The 13,672-nt window shown below is 44.1% G+C and overlaps 2 protein-coding genes across 3 annotated transcripts in view; both read right to left on the bottom strand.

The window, feature by feature from the left end:
* LOC123142802 (putative disease resistance protein RGA3) overlaps nucleotides 1-2,837 on the bottom strand; it is a 5,868-nt gene extending 3,031 nt beyond the window's left edge. The window contains exons 1-2 of the mRNA XM_044561547.1: nucleotides 2,817-2,837; nucleotides 74-1,077 (exon numbers count right to left, since the gene is read on the bottom strand). Coding sequence (XP_044417482.1) covers nucleotides 74-1,077; nucleotides 2,817-2,837 — 1,025 coding nt within the window. The remainder of the gene's footprint in view (nucleotides 1-73; nucleotides 1,078-2,816) is intronic.
* Nucleotides 2,838-5,732: 2,895 nt separating this feature from the next.
* On the bottom strand, nucleotides 5,733-9,814 carry LOC123142249 (LRR receptor-like serine/threonine-protein kinase FLS2). Of its 2 annotated transcripts, none has more exons than XM_044561236.1 (2): nucleotides 6,878-9,814; nucleotides 5,733-6,727 (listed from the first exon to the last, which is right to left on the bottom strand). In XM_044561236.1, the coding sequence occupies exons 1-2, from the start codon at nucleotides 9,537-9,539 to the stop codon at nucleotides 6,351-6,353; spliced, it is 3,039 nt and encodes a 1,012-aa protein (XP_044417171.1). In that variant the 5' UTR covers nucleotides 9,540-9,814; the 3' UTR covers nucleotides 5,733-6,350. The 2 variants fall into 2 exon arrangements, with proteins under 2 accessions (XP_044417171.1, XP_044417173.1); XM_044561238.1 differs by having other exon boundaries at nucleotides 6,547-6,782.
* Nucleotides 9,815-13,672: the final 3,858 nt, after the last annotated feature.

Here is a 13,672-nt window from a genome sequence, read left to right as displayed (position 1 = left end):
AAATGGAGATGATAGGTTATTCCAATCACTTTCACTATTGCATTTCCGAATGTCATCCAAGACAATTAAAAACCTTTTGGACTTCAGTCGCTCTGCAATGGATTTCTGAAGCTGGTCTAAGCTGGCTGTTTCAACTGTACATTTGTATTTTTCGTTTTCAATTGCTGGTATGCACCTAAGGATCTGCCGGGTGAGGTTTGTCACATCAAAACTAGTTGAGACACATACCCAGACCCTGATAGTGAACTGCTCCTCAACCCCTTTATCATTATACAAGTGTTGGGTCAAGGTTGTCTTTCCCATACCCCCTGGGCCAACAAAAGGGAGAACAGAAAGGGTTTCACCAAGATATGTGCTACCAGTGAGCGCACTTATAGTTTGCTCAAAGATAACACCCCTCCCATACAATTTATCTTGTGCAGCTACTGAACCCGTGGGAGGCCTTTTGAGAGTGATAGGTGTGCTTGTTGCAGTGTTACTATGGTTGGCAATTTTGAGCAAGTCAGAGACAGGTCCACACATGGAGTTCAATTCCTCTATTACCAACTTGATTTTGTTGGACATGTCTACCCTTTTGAAAGACAACTTATCAACGGGGCCACCATCATTGCCACTACCAGACCTTGTTGCCTTTTGTGGGTTACAGAAACACCATCTTGTGACAACAGGAACAGAAGAATCACCATCTTGAGTACGCGAGCAAGAAAAGCATGGAAGCCAGTTACCGAAGGTGTGGCGAGCAGCATGGCGGACATGGAGGGCAGGGCCCTGGACGCCATCGAGTTGATCCTGGATCATGAAGTAGTGGAGCTCGTCGAGGATGTCCTCGGCCTCATCGGCCTTCTTGCTCAACTCCCGCAGCAACCCGTAGAGGCCAGGGTTGTTGCTTAGGTCCCTCCCGTCGGATGCGTGCAGCAGCCCTTGTGTGTATAGGAGCTTCTGTTTGATGTCTTGGAAGTTGAGGCCCAGCTCCTTGCTGGACACGTACGCGGCCACCAGGTCCTCGGACAGCTTCGTGAGCACCTTGCCCAGAAGCCAGTTGGCCGCAGGGATGGTCCCGAGCACGGGCCGGCTAGGCTAGCTGGTTGATCTGCGTGGTGGGAGTTTTGTGTGTGTTTTGGGTAGAAAGGTAGCAGTGTGAGCGTATCTTGGAGGAGCCTCGATGGCTCGTTTTATAGATGCTCCAGGCCAAAGGAAGGTTCCACTCAATACTAGTATCCAGTGCGACAAAAAATATTCAGACTCGTTTGCCTATTGAGCAATTCGTAAGGCCATCATTGACCTCGCGGATGGTACACCGGAGGAGAGGCATCCAGGAACAGGATTCTCTAAATTAAATGGGGATCAAGCTGAGGTCTAAATCCAAGTGTATAGCCATAACCATTGTTAGATCTAAACCTGGTAGACGATCGAGCCTGCAGCATTGATCAAAAAGGAGCATAATTTAATTAGCCAGCCCAGATGCTAGTGGTTCCCGGCTTCAGTTAGAAAGGATGGATGGATGTTGTTTTTGAATTTTAGTTTTGGAGACGCAGACGCAGGATGCATGATGGCATTTCCTTTCTAACAAGGGTGAACTACGAGCTGATTAAATTAACAAGAAAGAAAGGAAGGAACAAGAGACCAGTGATTTGTTTGCCTCTTGAACTATTCGAAATGCCATCCTTGACCCAGCACCAGACAACATGCATGTTCTCCAAATTAGGAGCAACGTAGCAACAAATCACATCTTGATCGAGCTGGAGTTTTAGAAATACAAGGACTTGGTGCTTTAGAAATACCAGAAGGGTCGATCGATCCAACCGGTGCCAGTGGCGACTAAGCAAATAAGTCAATGGTACCGTTGCTTGGCTGTGTGCACTCAAGAAGAGGAAGCATCCAATTAAGCTAGGGGCCAGCTAGCTCCGGTGGTTTAATTTATTTAATCTGAGCTATACTACTGATTAATATTGGATGCACGCCTTGTCGACGAGCCGTCATGTGATGGAAGGTGTGAGAAGACGAGCTGATAAGCTCGGTGGTAAGTGGCTGGCAGCCTGTGATCCTGACTGGGTCAGCTCGGCGGAGGGTGACTAATAGTGGGCCTTAAGTTTGGGTCAGGAAGGGCTGGGGACGTCATGGGCCTGGATTATTGGGTTAGATCATCTTCAACATTTGTTTTCTGATACCCCTAAAAAAGTTGGTGTATTTTGAAAAAATAAAGACAGCTCCGACAGATGCCCTATCTCTGTATGGCGTCAAAATAATTTGCTACTGTTTTAAAATTCTGCAACAAATGCTGCAAAATTGTAGCACCTCTGTTGCCTAAAACCAAAACATTGTGGCGAGAACCCTACCGTCGCGATGAAACATCTCCACCGCCGATTCCGGCTGGTTCACACCGCCATGGTCGACCTTGCACACTGTGCCAGTGTTTTGATTTTCGGTTTTTCATTTTTTGGTTTGTTGAATTTCCGCTATTTTCAAAGTTTTCGGCTGAAATTTGACCAAAATTTGCCAAATTAAATCAACTTTTTGTCCGAAAGGTAGTTTCCGCCCCAGACCGAGATGGCCGAAATCTTTCGGCCAAAAATCAAAACACAGAGCTGTACACGTTCTGTAAAGTAAGAGCAAGGTACAACAGCTGCCATGTGGATTGAGCTGGATTTTCAGAAATACAGGGACTCTTGGTGTTTTCGAAATGGGAAAAGCTTACCTCCTGCCGACCGATCGCGCATGCCCGTCCACCGACTCCGTGGCCGTCCGATCTATGTTTTATCTGACGGTCGAGAGCACTCCCGTGTCCGCTGGAGGCGTGTCCGTTTCCTGCAACTCACCTCTTGTTTCAGGACAGCCATTCCCGCAACTCGATAACAGAAGGAGGGTTTCACCCCGCAGTAGCGTGGGCTCGTGTGGCTAGGAGTATGAGCGGCTGGATTTGGGAGGGCGGCGGACGCGGCAGCGCAAGGCGTTGGACGACCGGGGCTTATCCAACGTGGTGGCGTCGACGACTAGCTCGGGATCGGCAGTGGCCGGCGACGACTCAAGCAGGTACGGACCAGAGATCCCTTCCCCCATTTTCTGGCCGATGTGGCGATGGTGGTGTTCCCTGCTATTTCTCTTGTTTCTGCAACAGAGTATTTCTGCAACCGAGCGTTTGTTGTGGGAAGTAATGAGTGGGCATGCGGTCTTGTTCTGCAATAGAGCGTTTGTTGCGGGAAGTAACGAGGCGGCGTGCGGTCTTGTTTCTGCAACAAAGCGTTTTTTGCGGGAAGTAACGAGTGGGCATGCGGTCTTCTTTCTGCAACAAAGCGTTTTTTGCGGGAAGTAACGAGTGGGCATGCGGTCTTGTTTCTGTAACAAATCGTTTTTTGCGGGAAGTAACGAGTGGGCATGCGGTCTTGTTTCTGTAACAGAGTGTTTGTTGCGGAAAGAACGAGTGGACATGCGGGATGCAGACACTACATCGGATGGCTATCAGCTCTGGGCATTCAACGGCCATCGAGGCCACGGATAATATGTAAACATCGGCCGGCGGACATGTAGGAGCGCCCTTTCAAAATACAGGGACTTTTGGTACCTTGATCGATGGCGCTAAGCACAATCAATGCTACTGTTGCTTGGCTGGGCACTCAAGAAGGAGGCATCCAATTGAGGGGTCAGCTAGCTCCGGTGTTTTCTTTAATCTGAGTCATAATACTACTGATTTTATTGGATCTTGAACTGGTCGATGAGCCGGCATGTGATGGAAGGTGTGGGAAGAGGAACTGTAATTAGCGAGCTGATAAGCTCGGTAGTAAGTGGGCGGCAGCATGTGATCCTTACTGGATTCAATTAGTAGAAAAAGAAACGATGCACTGCGGTCTTTGCCTTATTTTCCGCATGTGATCACAGTAGTAAGGTGATCCTTTTACTGGGTTCGATTAGAAAAAGAAAGGATGCTGCACTGTGGTGCTTGTCCTATTTCCATTTTGTTGGATCGGTGAGACCTAGCAAAGTCAATGGTATGCTGCACTCTGGTGTTTGTCCTATTTTCAATTTGTTGGATCAGTGAGGACCTAGCAAAGTCAATGGCTGTGCACTCAAGGAGAGCAGCCGGCTTCCGATGTTTCTTCAATCCAAGGTGAACTAATTATTTACTTCTAGATCCAAACTTGGTCGATGAGCCAGCATGTGAAGGTGGTTAATTGGCGCCATTTGATCGTCACCCAGCTTCAATGTTCAACCAATTAGAAAAAGGAAATATGTTGCTAAACTGCGTTGTCTGTCTTAATTTTAATTTGGTAGACATGGGTGACATGGTGCCGGAGGTAAGCAGGGTGATGAGCCGAGCAAATCCATCTCCAATGTTCATACTCTGTTGCCTTTGTTCAGTAACTGTGCGCTAGCTGCTGCAAGTTTTCAAGGCCAGAGTTTTTGTTGTCGATCGGGAGCCGGTCCTACCAATCAAAGATGAGCTGGTGGTCACTGAAGCCTGCCATTGTTATTCCAAGTTAACACATCGTGGCATCTAATTTTTTCCTCGGTCAACTCTTTAAACATGACAATATTGCCAACACTAACACAATAGTTCTTGGTTAAGCCTTCATTTTTTATGATTTAAGTACAATCAGTGAAACAAGTGTCGTCATAATTGAGTACACACTTGATGTGCCTGGCAGCGATGCCAGACTTCCATATCGTCGAACACTTCACACTGCAAATCCTGGATAGATGATCCTGATCAAGCCAGGTCGGCATCGAGGTCCTTGTGGGTGTACTGGAATAGCAGGTCCTTGTCGATGAGTTACTCACGCCCAACGACGCACAAGAGGCGGATGAGGTGTTGGGCGTGATGACTCACAAGAGGATGACGAGCCGTCAGCAACCAGCGACGTACATACCCCCTGTGGCAGAGCTGAGATGGTGAGGTTGACATAGGCCGAGGATGCCTAAGAGGTGGGCGAGGAACGTGACATGCTTGACAGATTCCATGGTCGCGACACGAAGGCAAGGGACGGAGGGTCATGTTGGCCCGGGACTCCTCATAGAGGACGAAGCGGCAGGCTGCAGCAAGCATCTTGTGTACGAAATGTGGCGGCTTGGGTGGGTGGGTGTGTCATCATTGGAGAAACCGAAATATAGTTCAAAATTTAAAATACATAATTCAGACATAAAAATTGTTCAAAATATATAGTATTTTCAAACAACATCACTAATATAATTGTTTCTATGTTGAATCCAGAAATATTCGACAAGATCATTGAGTAGCATGTACTTCTTGATCTAATATTCGCCAATGCTTCTCTAGGAAACAGGCTCTGCCTTTTGGTCCAGGAGGTGGGCATGTTCTCCGTACTTCTCAAAATCTACATTACATATATCATCACTCCCATCCTTCACAATCATATTGTGCAAGATTACACAAACAGTCATCACTTCCATAAGATCGTCCGGTCTTGTACTCTAGTGCATCCACTATCAGGATATTTGTATTGTTAGAACTTAGAACTGTAGACTAAAATATTTACCTAGATATTTAAAATTTTGGAAGACGCTACATATAAAAACATCATAATACAATAAGTAGCAGAACATAGTTTACCAATAAACATGATCTTTCAAATTTGCTAAAATTGAGAGACAAAAACTTTTTCTTACAATCCCAAGCTAAAATCACCATGAAACATAGGTTTCTAGCTTATAAGAAAAGAGCATAAGTAATGATATATAATTTTCATCCTTTTGTACTTGTAAAAACAACCCATGCATTGTAATCTCCCGGTCTGATCGCCATGGCTTCAACAATCACTACGCCAGTCTGATCGCCACACCTAGCCTTTCCTTACCGACTGCAGCCCATCAAACGGTTCAGGACTCCTGCCTGAAGTGTCTGACACTACCGACCGCATCCGCGATCACCGCCATACTTCACCTTCTGCCAATCGCACTTCCCTGGCACCCGTCAAGCATGATCCTTACACCTCATGTTGATCTTCGCATAGCCTTCTCGCAAGCTTGCTCGTGATACCACTTGTTATAATAAAACACTAGCAAGATCATAGGCGACACACCGAGGCATGATATTTGTTAACGAGGTTCATCAATATGGCTACATCCCCGGGGCAATGACTACGGGCGCTCCTCCCCAAAATACCATAACACCGGCCGCCCAGGGGCCGGCACAAGCCGCCAGCTCCTAGGCGTACCTATTGCTATCAAGTCATCATGGGTTACAACATGCGGTGCCCCCTCAATATATAGGAGGCATAGGATATAACATGTCCGACTCCTACACGACTCGTATCTATCCACACCAATTACAACTCAAAGTGCACGCAACCCCCTGCGTACAAATATATTTGACAGAGCCAACATATCCATACGAACAATCACCGTGCCACCCTCCCCATCTCTCGTGTCCATTCAATATACTCCTTTTTTATCTTCTTTAGCCTCACTACCACATCGCCCATAGTCATTCTTTGGTCAGGCGAGCTGGTAGAGCAGAGCAAGCCTATCTCGAATAAAGGCACAAGAAAGCGACCATCCAAGCTGCAGCTTGAAGTGGAGGAGGAGGATTGTAGCAGCTGACCATCAACGATATGGACAAGATTTACAGGGAACGCCTGATGAACCCATTGCCGAAGGCTCAATTCTCCGACAAACATAGCATCCGTGGGTCTCCGTCTAGTGAACACTTCAAGAAGCATGATCCCGTAGCTGAACACATCACTCTTCCGCGATGCTCTCCCATAAGATCCATACTCTGCTCGTCAAAGTTCACAAACAATAACGAGAGCACCATTGGTCAATTTTCCTTTCTGCGTGAATTCATTGGTCACAAGTTCTCACTAAGAAATGGTATTGTATAAATCAAGAAGTGAATTAAGCGGTATAACAAGTACTAGTTCAATACCTGGTGCCATGAACCCAACTGTTCCAGGCATGCTTGCACAGATCATGGATCCCTCATCACCTAGTAGTAACCTTGCAATGCCAAAGTCTGCCACATGAGCCGTCATGTCCTCATTGAACAGAACATTGCTAGGCTTCAAGTCGCAGTGCAAGACTACATCATAATGCTCATGGTGTAAGTATTCCATTGCCATGGACACATCGAGCATGACACCCAACCTCTCAAGGAACCCGAAGTGCCTTATGCCTTGAGAGTGGTGTAGGAGTGCCTCTAAGCATCCATTCGGCATGTACTCAAGCACTAATGCTCTCCAATCTAGGTTAGAACAGGTGTTGAGTATCTTTATTAGGTTGCGGTGCCGCGCCATGCGCAGCACTCGACACTCAGCATCAAAACTTCTAATCGCTTGTTCCTGATGCATGTCTAGCACTTTTACTGCAACCACTAGGCCGCTGCTGAGCTGGCCCTTGAATACTTTCCCGAAGCTGCCAGACCCTAACAAATTATTGTCGCTGAAGTTGTTGGTGGCACGACTGAGCTCATGATGGGAAACTAACTGGTGGCATATTATGTCAGATGGATCGGTTGAAGCTTTAACCTCACCCTTTCTTTTATGTCTCCTTCTCATAGAAACATATAAGAAAATACCAAGAGCTCCAAATGCTACACCGATGGCAGGGAGTAGAATTTTTAGAAAATTTCTATTAACAGAGGGATGCTTCTCAAGACAAGGAGAAAATCCAAGGCTTGGAGAACCACATAGCCCAGCATTCCCAGTCAAACTTTGCAATGTGAGGTTTGAGAAAACACCTCCACCTGGTATCTGGCCTTCTAGTTTGTTGAAGGACAGGTTCAAGGTAGTCAAGTAGGAAAAGTTGGCGAGAAACATGGGAATGGTACCAGAGAGATTGTTGGAGGAGAGGTCCAATGTTGCTAAGCTCACTAGATGCTCCAACGTGTATGGGATTGCGCCTTCAAATTCATTGTGTGATAGATTGAGGTTCGATAGCATCTTAAGTCTTGCAAAAGAATCTGGAATGACTCCTGTCAAAATGTTGAAAGACAAGTCCATTCCAACCACTTGACTTAGCTGATCAACAGCGGATGGTACTACACCAGCGAAGGAATTGTGAGAAAAATCTAGTGCAATGAGTTTAGGAAGCTGGAATAAGTTTGCAGGTAGCAGAGAACTTAACTGGTTATTGGATAACGAGATGTATTCTAACCTGCTTAGATTAACAATACCGGTTGGTATAGAGGCAAACAATTTGTTTCTTTGGAGATACAACCTTTCCAAACTCCTGAGCATGCCAATTTGTGTTGGGATAGGGCCTAACATGTCATTGCTAGAGACATCAAGATGCGCGAGATTTTCCATCATAGTGATAGATTCTGGAATTGCGTCGGTTAATAGGTTTTTAGAAAGATCTATCATGGCAAGGCTGCTTAAGTTTGAGAAGGCAGCTGGAATACCTCCAGTTAACTTGTTGTGATCTGCAAGGAAAATTTGTAATCCTGCGGAGAGGTTTCCCACATGGTCAGGGATGGTGCCCACAAAAAAATTGCTTGATATAGCAAGGTCTTGGAGCTGCACGCAATTGGAAAGAGCTGACAAGAAGTCAATATTGCCCTCTAAATTGTTCCCTAACAGAGAAAGAATGCCCAGAGATGCAATGTTTCCAAGTGTTGTTGGTACAGGGCCGGATAATTGATTTGTGGCCAATACTAGGAAAGATAATTTGGTTAAATTGCCAAGGGAATCTGGAATTTTGCCTGTTAAGTTATTGGCTTCAAGATGCAGATACGAGAGTTCCTGCATTAGACCTACTTCAGGTGGAATTTCTCCTTCCAAATTACCGCGAGAGAGGTCCAGGTAATTAAGATTGCTAAGATTGCTGAGAGTAGCTGGGATCAAGCCAGAAAGGTCGTTATCACCCAAGGAAAGAGCTTCAAGCTGCGTCAATTTAGTTAACCATGTTGGTACAACATCCACAAAAGAATTGACAGACAAAGATAATTTTTGCAGGTACTGGCATGATGCAAGTCCTGGTGGAAACTGACCAACAAAGTTGTTTTGTGCGAGGCCAAAGTAACGCAACATTGGGAGGCTGAAACTTTGATTATCTGGAATCGGCCCAGTTAGGTTGTTGTTGGCTACTAGTGCCATGACTTGCAGCCTGGATTTATTGTACATGGCTTGATGCAATGGACCAGAAAGCTGATTTAATTGCAGGCTCAAGACCTCAAGCATGGTCAGGGAGGCAAGACCAGTCGGCACAGGACCTGATAGGCTATTGTTTCCGAAGTCGATATATGTCAAGGAAGGCGTGTTATTGAATAGATGGGATGGTATTTGACCTCTCAAGTTATTTCGGGTTAGAACAATTTTCCCAAGGTTGTGCAAACGCAGCAGGAGCTCGGGAGGGATCTGGCCGGAGAGTTGGTTGTGACCTAGATCAAGAGACACGAGCCTCGAGAGGTTCCCTAGGGCGGGAGGAATGGTATTTGATAGGCTATTCCGACTGAGAATGAGGTACCTAAGGCGACGTAGCCCGCCAAGGTCGGCTGGGATGGAGCCGGTGAGGTTGGTATTGGTGAGATTGAGGACAGAGAGGAAAGAGAGGTTACCGAGGTGAGGAGCAATTGACCCATGGAGGGCCATGTCAGGCAGGGACAGAGCAGTGACCCGCGGCTGGCGGCGGCTGCAAGCGACGCCAGCCCAGCGGCAGAAGGACACGTTTGACGTCCATGTCCTGGCGAGGACGCCCAGAGGGTCGGAGAGCTGGCTTTGAAGGCCAGCAGCGCCGCGAGGTCCGTGTCACTGCCGTTGGCGTTGGCCGGAGATGGAGAAGAAGCGGAGATGGCCAGCAGTGCCAGCAGTACGACGACGCGAATGCATTCGGCGGCCATTGATTTTGGGCTGTCTCTGTTTGTCGATCTCCTCTCCAGTACACAAGTGAGAGCGGTGAACCCAGACTATATAGACCAAACGGCTACAAACAAGGAAGGCTGCTGCTGCTAGTCAAAGGCGGCATATTTTCTTTAGAATTTCTGTACGCATATAGTGCCCATCTGTTCCCAGTTGAAGACCACCCCAGGCAGGTCATGTGTAAATCCCTGTCATGCGCACTGAAAAAAAGAAACAATGGTTATCATCTCATATATTGACCATGACAAACCACTAAAGTACCTCCGTTTTCTTTATTGGCACTACCGATCGACTTTGACCTGTCAAATTTCCTAAAATGTGAGTAATTACATTTTTTGGCTATTTAGTATTACCAATCTTACAACGTACTAGACCAACGATTCATATGTCCAAGGTGCATGAGCACTTCAATTTTGCATCAAATTATTTATCACAATTGTATTAAATACAATTTCATTATGCATTTTATTAAGAAAACAACACTTTCTTTGATTAATTGAAAGCATAGTTCGAGATCTAATTATTACATTTTTCTTTGCCATATATTTAGTCATGTGTCTATTAATCTTCTCAGAACTTTGGGAAGTAATTTTGGATTTCATTTGTATTTCTTTCTCCTTTTGTAAAGTTTAGGGATCAACTATCAGGATATATATGAACGATTTCTGGATATTACCAAATATGTTTGTTAATGTTCAAAAAATATTCTTATTCATATTCTGAATACAAATATTTATGTTATTAGAAGCCAAGAATCATTTTTGACTGACTATTTGGGGGCTCAGGTTAGACGGTCAAACAGAAAATGCCATAACCAACTTGATTTTTTTTTCAGAAATGAGCACCGAAGCACCAATCAGAGACAACATTTTGTATATTCAACAAGTTGGGCCCTTTTATACTTCATATTCCAAGAGAACTGTTGCTGGGTCATGATCAGCTGCCATTTGTTGACCGAGTCCTCGTGCAAGCCTTGAATGGAATGAGTATGCTGTGGAGTAACTGTTGACTATTGGGGAAGGGTATGCCAAGAGAACTGTTGCTGGGTCATGATCAGCTGCCATTTGTTGACCGAGTCGTCGTGCAAGCCTTGAATGGAATGAGTATGTTATGGAGTAATTGTTGACTATTGGGGAAGGGGAAGAGAACCCAGTGGGAATAATCAGAGAAAATGAGCCCACTAAGAGCATGTTCAATAGATGATGTAAATTTGAAGATATAAAACTAGGTGTTCACTAGTAGAAAAAGGGGCTTTCGTTCGGGCCTGGCCAGCCCATTAGTCCCGGTTCTTATATGAACCGGGACCAATGGGTGCATTCGTCCCGGTTCGTGAGCCCAGGTGGCCGGCCGGGGCCTCGCAGGCTTTGGTCCCGGTTCGTCTGGACCCATTTGTCCCGATTCTAGGAACGAACCGGAACCAATGGGCCTCGCTCCTGGCCCATAACCATTGGTCCCGGTTCCAGCCACGAACCGGGACAAATGATTTGCCTATATATAGCCCATCGCCAGCGAGCAGAGCACTCCACCCTGCTCTGTTTTTTGCTGGCCGGCGAGGGGAGGGCATTTGGATGCTATAGCTCACCTCCTATGCACATGAGGTGTTCGATGAAATGTCCGAGCCACACTAGTTAATATTTCTTCTCTCGAAACTCGACATCCGAGCTCCATTTTCCCCGAGATTTTTCTAGGTTTAGCGGTCCATCACGTCCCGCCTTCGTCTTCACCGTCGTCGATCACCCGCGCCGATCTCGTCGCCGGCACCACCGTGGTGAGCCTCTTGTTCTTATCTTCTTTCTGAAAGAAAAAAAATTCTTACTTGAGATAGATACTTGTCTAATTTTCTTACTTTTATTATTCCTTGTTACTCCCTCCATTCCAAAATATAGTGCGCCCGCGCTTCCCGAGGTCGAACTTTGACCATAAATTTAACGAACGAGAACGACTGCGGCGGGTGAAAAAATTACATAATTAAAAACTTCTTTCGAATACGAATTCGCTGATATAATTTTTGCTCCCGCCGCAATCGGTCTTGGTAGTTAAATTTACGGTCAAAGGTGAAGCACGGAGATAGAGGAATCACTACATTGTGGAATGGAGGGAGTATTATATAGTGCGATGGTTCTGGTATCCGCCCCCGTCGGCCCTCGTCCTGTCTATGATTCAGATGTGGTATATATTATCTTTTTATAACTATTTGGTTCATTTATTGTTTATGACAATTATGCCGACCAACGTGACATAGATTTTATTTATGTAGGAGGTGGTTGAATCGGAAATTCCAACCGACCCTATTGTCGAGAGGTTAAATTTAGTCGAAGAAGAAAACAATTACTTGAAGGAAAAATAAAAAAAATGAGGAGGAGAAGATGATATTGGAGTTGCATGTTACGGATGTCGTCGATGATCACAAGATCAAGATGAATGCAATGCGGTTGAAGATTAGAAAGATTAGAAAATATGCCATTCATACCGAGGCTTGGTATCATTATGCCGTTGGATCAATTGTTACCTTAGTTGTGATTATGATCGCATTTGTTGTTGCATTGAAAGGTTTTACATAGTTTCAATGTATGGTTTAACTAGATGCTCTGGAGAGCTATATGTTGTTCAATTTGAACTATGTATGTACTTTGGTTTTAATATGATGATGAACTACTATTAATTTGGTCACTTGTAGTGCTTTTCAATTTCAGGGTCTTATAACTGGAAAAAATCAGTAAATGCATGAAAAATAACAAATGAAGTCAGAAAGGGTTGAAAATTGATGATGCGGCTTTGAATGGTGCATTTGAATATAGAAAAACTATGGAGTTCAAATAAGTTTAAAAAAAATGAAATCCTTTTGTAACAGACGAGTTTCCGTATGAAACCCTGATACTTTGAAAGAGATTGTCCGTTTTGTACACGAAATGCGTCCAGTTTTTGCCGTAAGCCTCTCTACTTTCTTTCACATCCTATGTGGGTGAAATGATGATACCATGCCAACTTTTAACCTTTTCAGAGCTCATTTGAAATGCTTTTCAATTTCAGGGTCTTATAGCTGAAAAAAATCAGTAAATGCATGAAAAATAACAAATGAAGTCAGAAAGGGTTGAAAATTGATGATGTGGCTTTGAATGGTGCATTTTGAACATATAAAAACTATGGAGTTCAAATAAGTTCAAAAATATGAAATCCTTTTGTAACAGACGAGTTTTCGTATGAAACCCTGATTCTTCGAAAGAGATTGTCCGTTTTGTACACGAAGTGCATCCAGTTTTTGCCGTAAGCCTCTCTACTTTCTTGCACATGCTATGTGGGTGAAATGATGATACCATGCCAACTTTTAACCTTTTCAGAGTTCATTTGAAATGCTGTTCAATTTCAGGGTCTTATAGCTGAAAAAAAATCTGTAAATGCATGAAAAATAACAAATGAAGTCAGAAAGGGTTGAAAATTGATGATGTGGCTTTGAATGGTGCATTTTGAACATATAAAAACTATGGAGTTCAAATAAGTTCAAAAAAATAAAATCCTTTTGTAACAGACGAGTTTCCGTATGAAACCCTGATACTTTGAAAGAGAAACAAAATAAAATAATCTGTAAATGCATGAAAATTTAATAGCAAAAAGAATTATCATAAAAATAAATAAATAAGTAATTTGAAACAAAATAATATAAACTTTAATAAAATATATAAGTAGAAACAAAACAAAATAAAATAAAATAAACTTTAATAACATAAATAAAATTTATGAAACTAAAATTATCAAAGTATTTTCTGTTCAAAACATTATAAGCAACCTCTAAAATTTATGAAACTAAAATTATATAAAATTGATGCAACTAAAATTATCAAAGTATTTTCGGTTCAAAATCATTAAAA

This window comes from Triticum aestivum, chromosome 6D (assembly GCF_018294505.1).
Source record: "Triticum aestivum cultivar Chinese Spring chromosome 6D, IWGSC CS RefSeq v2.1, whole genome shotgun sequence".
Lineage (NCBI taxonomy): Eukaryota > Viridiplantae > Streptophyta > Magnoliopsida > Poales > Poaceae > Triticum > Triticum aestivum.
Note: the sequence above shows the minus strand (reverse complement) of the source record. Positions and strands in the feature narration are given on the sequence as shown.

Coding starts and splice junctions, on each gene's coding strand:
- LOC123142249 (XM_044561236.1), bottom strand. CDS start 9,539: ATGGCCCTCCATGGGTCAATTGCTCCTCACCTCGGTAACCTCTCTTTC. Junction 6,728..6,877: donor AGTTGGGTTCATGGCACCAG/GTATTGAACTAG, acceptor TTTGACGAGCAG/AGTATGGATCTTATGGGAGA.